This window comes from Tetrao urogallus (genome assembly GCF_951394365.1).
Source record: "Tetrao urogallus genome assembly, chromosome: 7".
Lineage (NCBI taxonomy): Eukaryota > Metazoa > Chordata > Aves > Galliformes > Phasianidae > Tetrao > Tetrao urogallus.
Genome location: NC_136820.1, coordinates 36,116,862 through 36,130,258, shown reverse-complemented (window position 1 = coordinate 36,130,258; position 13,397 = coordinate 36,116,862). Strand labels below are relative to the sequence as shown.

General features: G+C 35.1%; 1 protein-coding gene across 1 annotated transcript in view; it reads left to right on the top strand.

Moving 5' to 3' along the window:
- ODAD2 (outer dynein arm docking complex subunit 2) overlaps positions 1–13,397 on the top strand; it is a gene marked incomplete at both ends in the record, with an annotated part of 72,034 nt that overhangs the window by 20,043 nt on the left and 38,594 nt on the right. Inside the window, 6 exons of the mRNA XM_079538696.1 lie at positions 5,900–6,046; positions 6,366–6,575; positions 6,732–6,968; positions 8,245–8,355; positions 8,864–9,018; positions 11,773–12,015. Of these exons, the coding sequence (XP_079394822.1) occupies positions 5,900–6,046; positions 6,366–6,575; positions 6,732–6,968; positions 8,245–8,355; positions 8,864–9,018; positions 11,773–12,015 (1,103 nt within the window). The remainder of the gene's footprint in view (positions 1–5,899; positions 6,047–6,365; positions 6,576–6,731; positions 6,969–8,244; positions 8,356–8,863; positions 9,019–11,772; positions 12,016–13,397) is intronic.

Here is a 13,397-nt window from a genome sequence, read left to right as displayed (position 1 = left end):
TTTACTCACTGAGCCTCGGTCCTAACGTGTATGTTGCTTCTGCCTCTGTGACACAGGAGCAAGGTGAAAAAATTAATCTGTAACTAAAATCACACAACTTCTAAGCACTGTAACTTGTAGTCCAACATAAACGTTTTGGATTGTGTGATTTTTAGTGCCTGTTATTTTCCACTGGCTTTAGCTATAATCTAACCGTTATGGTTTACGCATTGCCAGGCTGTAGCCCAAGAACTCTGGAAGATTCAGGAAGTGGGGAAGGGAATTATTCCACAACTGAGTTATACTTGTCCATAACTCATCTCTAACAAGTTGCAGCTTGTATGTCTTATAAACTAAAATGAAAAATTGGAACTTGTATTTAAACCAGAACAAAACGAAGTGTTTGAAGGTTCACTAGCATAGAAAAATTGCTTTGCTGAAGCATGTCATGCATACTATATTGCAGTTCTCAGTCTTCCATTAAGCTTTATCAAAATTTATTTTAAATTTCCAGCAATAAATCACAAAATGATCTGAGATTTGAGATAGTCAAGTTCAATATAAAATCAAAATGTTGGAAAGGTTTAAATTAAGAGTTCTGTTTTGTACTTTACTACTTGTTTTTACTTTCTTTTTTTGTAAGAATAGTAGTTTGGGATGGAATTCCACTTTAACCATGGTGTTGTTCTATGAGTTTCTTTTCTGGTTATATTGAATCATATTAGCCTAAATCCAAATACAAGTTGAATGTATTAATACAAAAATACACCTTTGAATAAGTATATTTATAAAAATGCTTCTGAGTCAGAAGTTGTATATATTTCATTTTTCTTTAATTTTTTGTCTCACGAAACTGAAATGCGCTGCAACTTCTTTATAATAATATTATTTTTCCATGCATGTACGTACATTTTCCTATGAATTGGGCAACACTTTTAGAATCTGTTTCATTATAGCCTTGTTAGTGCTTTTATTATTTGTACTCCCATAACGCAGCTATTGGAGGGTTAGAACAAAAAGCAAAGAACAATGCGTCCCCTAACTTGGACTGTACCAGATGAAAATGGGTTAGATATTCCAAGAATCTCCTATACAGCTCCTTACAGTCTCAGCTCTTTGAAGAGCTAATGTTTCCAACTGCTGGTAGAACGTCTGCAAAAACGTTCATGATCCAGAGATTACTCCAGAGGAACTTCTGTATCTTTCTCCTGTAGTCTTACTGAACTGAAATCATGGTTTCAAATATTAATTGAGAAGGGTTTTATGTAGGATGGGATATGTGATGTTGAAATCTTAATCTTGTACAATTAATTATCTATTATTACATTATAAATGAGGTAATTGTTTAAAAGAAGACAATGAGATATTAAAAATATATTCATAAAATTTCATGCTAATGAAAGTTCATGAAAAAATAAATGATAGAAATTAGGCCTAGGAAGACATTTACTCCTGCTTACTAGCAAAAATGAACGATTCTTTGCATGTTAATTTCTCTATCTTCACAGTATTTCTTTTCTTCAACGGAGATTTCATTACTGGTAGAAACAGTGTATTCAAAATACAGATATTGTGTACATTATTTTTTTCTTATACCTAGTATAAATCAGGCCTGATACTGGGTAACTCTGTCGTGTCTTATCCACAAACAACATGGAGAACACACGATTGTCTTTGTAGCTCTTAGTTCTTAGTTCTGTCTTTCTGCCCCTGCTGTTGTTGAGGAGAAACCAGAACTTGAGATCCTTGAGCAGTGTGTTGGGGGCATGCTGTACTGGAATGCATTTTTGCCAGAAGCTGTCAGAAGGTGTCCTCTGGGCAGCCTGGTCTAGTGGTTGGCAACTCTGCACATAGCAGTGTGGTTGAAACTAGATGAACATTGCGGTCCTTTTCAACCCAGGCCATTCTATGATTCTGTTATTCTATAAATACCCCCAAAGCAAAGCCCAGCATTCTTTGAGATCCTATGGAAAAATTTCTGAAAGCCTGATGCAAGCAAGTGAAAAGGTGACCTGGATGCAGGCAGAAGTTCATGCACCTTGCACAAGTTTGCATCTTGCTGTGCAGTCAGCATGGACTGACTGATAATTTCAGCCAATTGGGGAAACATCACCGAATACGGATGTTTCTAATATTGAACTGACAACCAAGCACTGGTCAGAATTCATTTATTTATTTGTTTTATTATTGAGTTCTGGATGTAAATATGAGAGCACTTCTAAAAACTGGAAATGGCAAAGGATGTGGAATAACTCTACACAACATCTGATATGCAGATCTGAATTGCTTGGCAGGCTGTCTCCATTCAGTTCAAATGTATTTCATGATGCCCAGCTGTGAAGTTAGACAGGCATACAGAATTCAGGATATACATGTAACAGTGAGGGCTGCCTTCAGAAAACCTTTTTAAGAATGAAAACATAACTCAGCAAATTTTGTATGACACCTCTGTAGCTTTCACCATTGCTGAAAATCCTTTTTAAGTTGAGGAAGGAATGTAAAGACAGACTCCAATTCTGTTTCTGAAATTCTCCAATTTTCTTACCAGAAATTTTCTGGTAAGGTCACATACAGGTCTTTTTCTAATCTTCCAGTGTAGAAAGCAAGACTGTACTCACAGATGTGTGTACAATCATTATCTCATACATCTGCCTTTGTATTCATACATTAGAATTTTTAAGTAGATTAATCTATGCGTTATAGTATTATAATAGTGCTCTGTTAAACACTTCAAAAATAAAAGCAAGAGAAGAGAAGCTTTGCTACTCATTCTACTTTAATTTTATATAGCTATCAGTTCTGTAATTCTCAGCTGAGCTCTGAGTATCAGAATAGAGACATTACGTGCATTTCACAAAAGACATTTTACTTATAGTCTAGCAGTAATGAAGTTCTACTTTCACTCATTTTGTGGGTATATGTGTGTTATACCAGCGTATACGAAGAGAGGTAGACTTTGAACTAAATCTGTGCTTTATGTGAAACCTTAAAATGATTATTGCCTGTAGAGTTTATTTTCTATCCAGTGTACCAGATTTCAAATGCTATAGCAATATGATGTAGGTTTTATGTCGGCTAAGTGGAGGGGTAACTATTTCTGTGCATGTTAAACTTCGTAAGTATTGGAAGACCTGCTGAAATGATAACTTCAAAAAAGAAAAAATGATTTTTGGAACTGCAGTGTCATATTTAATAGAACTGATGCTTCAGAACATATGACAAAGATTTTATTGTGATTTTATTTTAAAAATATAGGTTATGTGCTTTTACCATCAGCTTTGAAACTGAAAAAAATGAAATACATGTATATATATACTTCTATATATTCGATATAGGAAAAAACAAATTGTATTATTTTGTAAAATTTGGGCCATATTAAATATCTAATGCCAAGCATTCTGCATGTAAGATAAGTGAAACATGAATTACTATATTATGTGCAAATGTAGTTTCCCTACAGGAAGAGACAGCATAGGTTAGCAATATAATTTAAAGCAAAGTAAATCTCAAAGTCTAAGCTGTATGAAAAGACCAGAAACTTTACCAAAGGATAACTGTTAATTCTTCTGAGCTACAGAATATGCTGTCTGGCTTGCTATCATATTTTGTAGACTTTCAATAAAAGAGATCATTTAAACCTTAATATGCGGACAAACTTATTTCTATGGGAAAATATTTGAGAAATTGTTACAGTATTTTATTCTGTAGGAATAGATCAGAATATGTTCTTCAAGCTAATCACAAGTTTCATTTTCTACTGAAATCAAAATTATAACAAAACTAAATAAGATAATAAAATTGTAGGAATCTTTCTTCAGTACAATATTTGTTACAGATGCTTATAGATGCATTTAAACAATTTGCTGTAGAAAAATTCTGTGGATGGGTGTAGTTGCAAGAAATGTAAGTAAAAATTGGCTATGAAGTGCCATCCACACATACTTCATTGATAATCAGAAACGTTTTACCTGTTATAATTTATCAATCTGAAACTTCGTCAAGTGTTTTTCTCTCATTTTATAATTTTTCTCATTTTATAATATTTTCTCATTTGTGATTCTCTACTACCTTTTATGTTGAAGAGCATGTTAAATTTAAATACTTTTTTACAGTATATTTGTTTTACTGCTTCTGTTTACATTTTAGAGATATGCTGCAAAATGTTAATGTTTTTGCTAGATCTATTTGTTTCGCTTCACAAGCATTACTCATCTTCTATATGTTCTGTATTTCAAAATGTTGTGCTCCAATTAACAAATTTTGGGGAGTGTTGCCCTCAAGTCCTTGACAGTTGCAGAGGTGTCATTTAAAGGAGATGGGCTTGGTGGCTCAGTTCAGATCTGGATGTGAGCCAAGGCTTCTCTGGAATTCAGAGGCATTTGGGAGGTTGAGACAGTAGTTCAATTTTCTGTGTGCACTAAGTTGTAACTTCTTCATGAGCACCAGTTGGCATTGTTTGTACACTCCAGCTTCTATTGCAGTTCCATTGTAGGTCAACCCTCCTAATTTCTGTGCAGCTGGATTCCTCCCTGATTTGATAAACACTAAATCTGTATTATGAGTTCAAAATAATCCATTATTATCACATTGTTTAACTTTCTGCCTACCGTTGGATTTATTTTTGGCCTTTCTCTTAGTCTCAGCGTAGTAGCTGTTGCTAAGATATGCTCTATCCAGTCTTGACTGAAAAAAAATTTCCACTGCTGGAAAATTTAATGTCACTCAAAGTAATTTCTTCCAAAAGATGATTAACAATGTAGTCAAAAACTTACACTTTACTCCTCATGTAAATTTGAGTACCTTTAACTTCAAATCGCACATCATGCTGACTTGCTAGATTGCTCTGTGATTACATTACTTTTTCTCACAGTTGTACTCTTTCATTATGAATAAATCATGCCTTAACCTACTTTTTAATAAACTGAATAGTGCATCTCATGTCTGTTTCATACAACAGTCTTGCAGGCTTACAATAACTTCTATTCACATGTAAGTGAACTTGAATTTGGACTTGAAGAGACTGGTCTGGGGCAGATCATAAGTCAGTGTAGCCCAGTATCCTGACTGCAAAAGGAAGGGAGATAGAATGTTCACAACAAAAGTTTTCTTTGCTTGAAGCTCTTCTCTTCCACTCCAGCTGGACTAACCTTTGATTTCCACAAATGTGGGAAATTTTGCTACATAACTTACAGTAATGTGAACCTGCTTGTAATCTACCAAGGAAGAAGAAACCAAGACCCATAAGTGGATGCCCAGGGCAGGATAGGAACATGGCAAATACAAGTCTCTCTAATATTCTCCCAGCCCTACCTGTGTGTAGCTCAGGCAGTTGAAAACTGAGATATTTATGATTTACTTAACTTCAATTGATTATTTTTCATGAAGTCATTCTTCTGAAGTATTGGTTTTCATAGAATCCTTTCACAACTAATTCTACTTGTCTAATACCTTTTTTTAGGAACAAACTTCTTCTATTTATTTTTAACCTGATTCCTATTATATCTCAATATTAAGAGAGACAAAGTCAGTATTAAAGGAAACTTTGAATGGTCAGTCCCTATATACTTGCTCAGTGCCATCCCTAACACTGAAGGCCTCTTCTAGTCTGAAAGAACCTTGAATAATTTTTGTTTCTTTTCCCTCAAATATTCAATACTTGACTATCTAATTTGCCAGTCCATTCTAAATAGGCTGTATTAGTCATTTGTCATCTGTGCTAATTATTCTCACTTCGATCTATGTGTTATTTGAAGTCTTGATCAACAATTCCATTTCTTATTATGTCTATGTTATTTAATAACATAGAATAAAAAAAATTGAGCAGATTTCTTCTTTGGAAGTAGTTTTACTAGATTTAGTAGAAGAGATAAATTTCATACTTAATACTCTGTATATATGTTAATTATTTGTTATATTTTAGGGAGGTAATCCAACAGCTACTGTAATTGCACTGTGTGCAATGAGAGACTTCAACCTTGCTCAAGAAACTTGCCAGCTGGCCATCAGAGACATTGGATGTCTTGAAGTGTTAATTAATTTGCTTGATACAGAAGACATTAAATGTCAGGTAAGCAGCTTTTTTGAATAGAGCAGTAAACATACCTTTTCTATTAGGATTTTTTTTTTTTTTTTCCAAAATTTTTAGCTTGTATAGGATACAAAGTAATGATTTTTTTTCTCATTTTATTCCTAAATTTTCTCAATTTCAAGGACTCCTTAGAAAATTCATTTTCCTTGATTTTTGGTTTCCTTCTTTTCTTCTGATCCTATTTGAATGATGAATTGTTACGTAACCCAGCATTTTAAACATTTTAAACATTTAAAATATTTTTTCTATTTATGTATTCCTAAATAACACTTATTGTCTATTATATTTCATTATTTAGATTGGTTCATTAAAAATCCTAAAAGAAATTAGTCAAAATACACTGATCAGACATGCAATTGTGGATCTTGAAGGCTTACAGATCATGGTGAAAATATTGGACTCTCCAGATACAGATTTAAAATGTTTGGCTGCTGAAACAATTGCTAATGTTGCTAGATTTAAACGAGCACGAAGTACAGTAAGACATTATGGAGGAATCAAGAAACTGGTAAGCAGACATTTCCCATATGCATAGATATTTTTCATAAAAAGTTTGTGATGTGTTGTTTATATGGTTCTTCAGATAGTAGTTGCCATCACTGAAAAAAGCAGTATAGCATCAAACACACTTGTAGAAAATTAAAAATATGTTTGTTTTTTCTAGGTTGGGCTGTTGGATTGTATGTCAGTGAGATCGACTGGTCTTATACCGTATCAAGCAAAAGATACTGAAAAAGCACGCTGTGGGGCTTTAGCACTCTGGAGCTGCAGCAGAAGTACCAAAAATAAGGAAGCAATCCGTAAAGCTGGCGGCATTCCATTATTAGCTAAGTGGCTTAAAAGTTCCAATGTAGACATCCTAACCCCAGTTGTAGGGATATTACAAGAATGCGCCTCAGAGGTAAGTAAAACCTATGTATGTGCTATTTCTAATCACTAAGACAAGTAACTATTAAAAGGAAGTATTACACTTGACTATCATTTAGAAATGAATTTTCTCCAGGACAGTTACCATGGCATTTATCCCATCAGGAAGTTTGCATTTTACATGTAGACACTCTGTGCAAAGTGTTTTTGAGAAGATTGCAGGTTGTATTAAGGACCACATTTTTTTTTTTAATTTTTAAGGCTAAGAGTACTTTATGAAAAAAATAGAGAGAGAGAAATGAAATACTTAACGAGCTTCTCATTTTTCCATGGAGCTTAATGAATGAAGTTTGGCAAATTAAGATGATATATTTACTTAATCAGGACATTCAAGTTCTGGAGTGATAACCTGCAAATATTGCCAAGAAGATCCAATGTAAGATGCAGGCAGTGTGTTCTACCATGTCACTTAATTCACGCTGACAATGCATCTGATCAATTGCAAAAAGAAGAAAAGAATATATGTGATTTTTCTACAGATTTTCCTGTCAGGTTTCACAGCTTTGAGTGTATTAAATTTTAAAATTTGAATACAAATATTTTCACCCTATCCATCTGACCATCCATCCATGACCCTCTCTGATCAGGGACACCAACCATTGACCAGACTGCCCAGGGCCCTCATCAGCATGGCCTTGCACTCCTCCAAGGATGGGGCATCCACAGCTTCTCTGGGCAGTCTGTTCCAGTGCTTCACTGCCCTCTAAGTAAAAAAATTCCCTTCTAGCATCTAACCTGAATCTCCTCTTTTCTAGTTAAAAACCCTTTTATACCGGTGCTATCTATCATTCAGTGTAAGAAGTCAGTCTCCATATTATATGTTATAAGTTCCTTTTAAATAGTGAATAGATCTTTTGTTCTGGTTAATGACTGTGGATGAAATGAATGGGTATTGGTAATCCAGTTCTGAAGAATCTGTTTCTTCCCTCGCTCTGAGCAGGAAGTCTGAACACCTTTCAGAACATTCTGCATTCTGGTTAAGCAAGCTGGTTACAATGTAGGCACTGCAGTTCCTGGTTTTATTGTGACACAGCCCTACAGTGAATTTATGTAATTGTTTAACTTTGAGAACTTAAATGGTATATTCAAGGCATTATAGTTGACTTGAGTTTAAAATAGAATACAAAGTTTCACAATATCAAAGCCTAGAATTTTAGTACTGTGTTATTACTGGGATTAGTGATACTGACTGCATTGACTATTGTCACTGTTAATACACAGGGTTTAAAATGCACTGTTTGTATTTTTAGCCAAGTTACAGACTTGCAATAAGAACAGAAGGAATGATTGAAAACCTTGTGAAAAATCTGAGTTGTGAACACGAGGAGCTTCAAATGCATTGTGCCAGTGCCATATTCAAGGTAACTGTATTATCTTAATCAGTAGATAGGAGCCAGGGTTTGTGCTATATTTTCATATGTAGTTTTCACTTATCTCTATTATTCCTCAGTTCTACTGTTTCCCTAAAGTGTGAGAAATTATTTTGCAAAAATAATTGATGTTCTTTTGCTAAACTTATGAGGGTGTTTTCACTGCATATTTGATATTGCAGTCCCATTCTTGCTCCTCTTGAATGTAAGACCTAAATTCCACTGTTAACCAATGGGGAGAGGTGGTGCAAAAAGCAACATTTTTAATGTTTATTTGCAGGCAACATCAACAGTACGACATTAGAAGCACTGCTAAATATTTAGTAACTCTTTACTGCCTGATTTCCCTTAGTGAGATGTCAGCATATTCAAGTAATTTAATAAAATATTTGCATTTTCTTCTGTATGAGTTTTGGCTAGTTACATCATAATATACCTACATTTTGAAGATGCTGCTCTACGTATTTTGTATAATATATGTATTTAATTTTTTGTATAGTGTGCAGAAGATAAGGAAACACGTGACCTGGTTAGACAGCATGGAGGTCTACAACCACTGTCTGTTCTACTTGATAACTCTGAAAATAAAAGACTTTTAGCAGCTGTGACTGGAGCAATCTGGAAATGTGCAATCAGTGAAGAAAACGTGTCAAAGTAACTATTCAGCTTCACAATTTTTTTGTTACGTTATAATGTCTTTATTTTATGGGCTTCTATTTTTGTGAAAAATATTGTGTCGTGATTCCACAAAACCGTGTTTTGTATTTAGTGAGGCTTTCAACTTAGATACTGAGAAAAAATTGCTGTGTGACTTCATCAGAGTGCCCAGGAAACAGTGTTAATTTCCTAGAATCTTAAAGGTGATTGCGGACAATTGGTGGCTCTGAGTATAGAACATTGAGGCAGGAGGTGTACTAAAACAGAAAACATGTTACATGTGAGTATATCTGATATCCCTGCTCCTCTCTGTTTTACGAACTGGGATCATGGCTACCTGGTGGAGAGTAGCCAGTACATTTATCTTTAACAGTTCAGGTTGAATAGGAGAATACACATTATCTCATTCTGAGGCACATATTAGGTCCACTTTTTTAGAAATATATTGGAATCTAGAACAATTAACCTAGAATCCTCTCTTTTTAACTACAGAAGAAGCTCAGGAAAGCAACTTAATCTGGACACTCAGCTTCTAAAGAACTAGATTTAAGTGTTAGGAGTCCTAGCATAGATACGTATATATTTTCTCAGTATCAGGGCCCAGAACAATTATCTAAGAATTTGGCATCATGACTTATCACTCTCTATCTTTTATGGTAATTTGAATTTAATCTCAGTTTAACGACTGAGAATATGTAGCCCCTCTCATTTTGAATTAATTAATCAGATTAATGCACATTACCTTTGTAAAATGCCTGCTCCACTGAAGTATGTATTAGGCTTTCTGCTGAAGATACCCTACCCTGTAGAGGCAAGATTGACAGACTGGGAGGTGAAACAGTAAGAAGTAACCTCTTCCTGCAGCCCTAATTTTAGTACTCTGCTGGACATGCAGATACAATAAGTAAATGCTGGATAAAAATCTGAAATAATTCCAATAATCTTAGTTTAAAATCTGGCTTTTTATTGTTCTGTATGAGTTACCAAACTGTTGTTATACAGAACCTTGGTCTCTACATACTTTTCTTCTGTCCTACTTCTTGCATTCCTCATTTTACAGTAACCTGGCTTTTCAGCAAGGTGTATCCTTCTTTTCTGTGGGCTTTGGGTATCTGTACATAGGTTTCAGATCAACGATTCAGTGAACTGAATGTCTCCATCTATACTAATAAAATAAGTAGGACTATACCTTGGGTTCCATCACTAAATTATGGTTATCCATACTGTTTAAGTTCTAGCAGTCTCTTGCATGGTTTGTCCTGTGCCAGGAAGCAGTCTCCTGGGGAATGCTCAGGCATGGCCAGCAGAAGCAATAGATTTTTTCCATTAAGCAGAAGGGGTGAGGCCACCCTGAATGGTGAGGACAAAAGATTTTACTCACACAGATGCTATGTTGTGCTTCTTGTCCTCAAGGCTACAGAATGAGCCTTTGCCTGTTAAATAAATAATTAGTGTAGCTATTGCCAATAATTCCGTGAAAATTCAAACAGATTTTTTCCAGGTTACTCATGTATCTTCACAAGGGCATGAAGCTCTGTGAAGGTTACTAGTCAGGCGTTGCTCCAGACTTGTGCTGAATTGATGTATTATGTACTGCTGAGTCTGAAGCAGTAAATCCTATCTGAAGTCAGGATGGGAGTACACTGCAGAACAGTGAGGGAGGATAATGTGAAAACACAGAGTAGATCTGGAGGGATGAACTTGAGTTTGGCATGAAGCTAGAACTAGCAAAGCTGACTGGTTCCTGCAGGACCACTTCATAATTATCTCCAGACTACTCTGCAGTACTTCCTCTACAAGAAATAAATTGCTGAGAAGTTGTGCTGACTCAGCAGTGAGCTGATACAGGTGCCTGGGCATGACTAGCTCAGATTCATTAGTGTGCGAGCAGCCGTACTGCTTCTGGACACAAGATGGCCCGAGCCAGCAACTCCGTCAGTCTGTAGCCTGTCCATCTCAGAGCCTGCTCATATTATTTCACCTATGAAGCAATTAATCTGCAACAAAGATAAAGTAGCCAGAGAAATAAATATTTAAAATTTTTCACTTACTTTGTTGCTTTTTTTTTTCATGCTATGGATGTCTCCTCTTGAAAAAAGAAAAAAAGAGACATTTCCAAATTAAATTGAACAAATAAAGATTTTTTTCTTTAAGTTAAAGTATATAAAAAACAAGCAAATCATGAAAAAGGAGTTTCTCCTTTCTGGATTACGTTGTTATATTGAAACCAGCTTGGAAAAACTTACTTCTATTGTAACTGCTGTACATATGCCATCAGAATCTAAAAAATAAGAATTAAGAAAATGCACATATTAGGCTTGAGCAAGATATAGAACTTGTGAGACTAACATTTATTGAAAAGTAAGGGTGATCCTTTGGCTCCAGTGAAGTGTAAGAGAGTCTCATATACTCCTGCTTGAGCTGTTGTTGATATGGCAGGAAAAAGGACTGGAAATTAGGATGCCACTTTACTTGCCAGTCTTTCAGTGTTTTCAGCTAGTTATAGGTATTGCATCTACATGTGAAGTTTTAAACAGCCCTCAAATGACTCTGTAGATTCTCAGAAAGTTAAATCAGAGAAATATATTAAAAAATGTAAAATAAGAAGTGGTGCTGTATGTCAACCTTTCAATAACTGATTTGGATGTTTTACCTGTACTGTGATTTGTTCTGCAAGATAACTTCCTTAGGATTACCTTACAATGGTAACACTCTGAAAATAACAACTTTGTTTTTATTGCTGTTGTCTAGATTTCATGAATATAAAGTCACAGAAGCTTTGGTAGGACTGCTCACTGATCAACCTGAAGAAGTTCTTGTAAATATCGTTGGAGCACTGGGGGAATGTTGTCAAGAACCAGCAAATCGATCAATTATCCGTAAATGTGGTGGAATACCACCCCTAGTGAACTTACTTACTGGAACTAATCAGGCATTACTTGTGAACGTCACGAAAACAGTGGGAGCTTGTGCAACAGAACCTGAGAATATGATGTAAGCTATTCATATTTTTAAATACTGAAAAAATAATTACTGAAAGACGTTGTTAATATTTTTGGGTGAACATTAAAGGTAAAAAAAAGATGTATCTCAGTAATCAGATATCACAGAACCAATGTGGTTGGAAAGGGCCTATTCAGATCATCTAGTCCACCCTTCCTGCTCAAGCATAGACACCTAAAGCAGGTTGCCCAGGATCACATCCAGTCAGGTGATGAATATCTTCATGGATAGAGACTCAGCAGCTTCTCTGGGAAACCTCCAGTTTTTTAACTTCCTCAATGCAAGATAGTTTTGTTTTGTTTTGTTTTGTTTTTCTTATGTTCAAATGGAATTTTATGGCATTGCAATCACAGAATAGTTAGTTCATGTAGTAGAGATGTTTGAAAAGATATTTACAGTTCATGGAGTTTAACTCAGGCAGTTGATGGACTATCTACTATCCTACTGTTATCGTATTGTAATAAATAATTTCCTAAATTAGAGAAAGCCATTTAAGAAGGAAGGTGTGCATTCACTGTCATAAAAAATAATATGGAATTTTTTGAAACAGAGTATTACTTGTATTTTATAAGTTTTGTCCACCTTCATCATTTAAGAACTAATACTTTCCTTGACCCTCTTTTCCCCTTCTTACTTCTTTACAAGACTGAAGAAAAAGACTGCCTTTTTACTGAAAGAGTTGCTACTCTCCTAGGTTTTGTTATGTAGATTTGTACAGCTTAAGAAGTTTCTTGACTTTTATGATTAAGCATTCCAGTTAAAAGTTGTGGTGGGCATTTACTGTGCTTACTGTTCCCTAGCAGGGATATTTACCTCAAGATTCTCTGCATATTTCCCTCCTTGCACAGATGGAAGATCAGAAAGAAAGTTTTAGTAAGCTCTTCCTGATCTGATTTGCATAATTCACTTGATATTCATATAGCAGTGCAGGGAATTCTTTTCCTGAATAGGGTGTTTGTTTTCATGCTTTGGCTGTCACCCAGTGGCAAAAGGATAGATGGTACACAACTGTAAACATGGGTTGTGCAAACTGTCAGCCATGTAGTGTAAAAGTGCATGTAAATGAAAAGATCTTCACTACACATCTCAAATGAAGAATACTTCTTCAGTTTACTTCTACCTCTACAGGAATATGTTACCAAAATTAACACTGCAAATCAAATGAGAAATTTCAAAGAAATTTCGAATATAAATGGATATTATGAAATCTCAGACTTAGGACTATCACTTCTATTATCCAGTATGGATAGCTTCACACTGGAATGCGGTCAGTATAAGCACCAAAAATAACACAAATTGCTGCTAAAATTGTGATAAAACAAAGTCCAGCTTGTTTTTCAGGAGGAGAGAGTGCAGGTTGTTTGGGAGGAAAT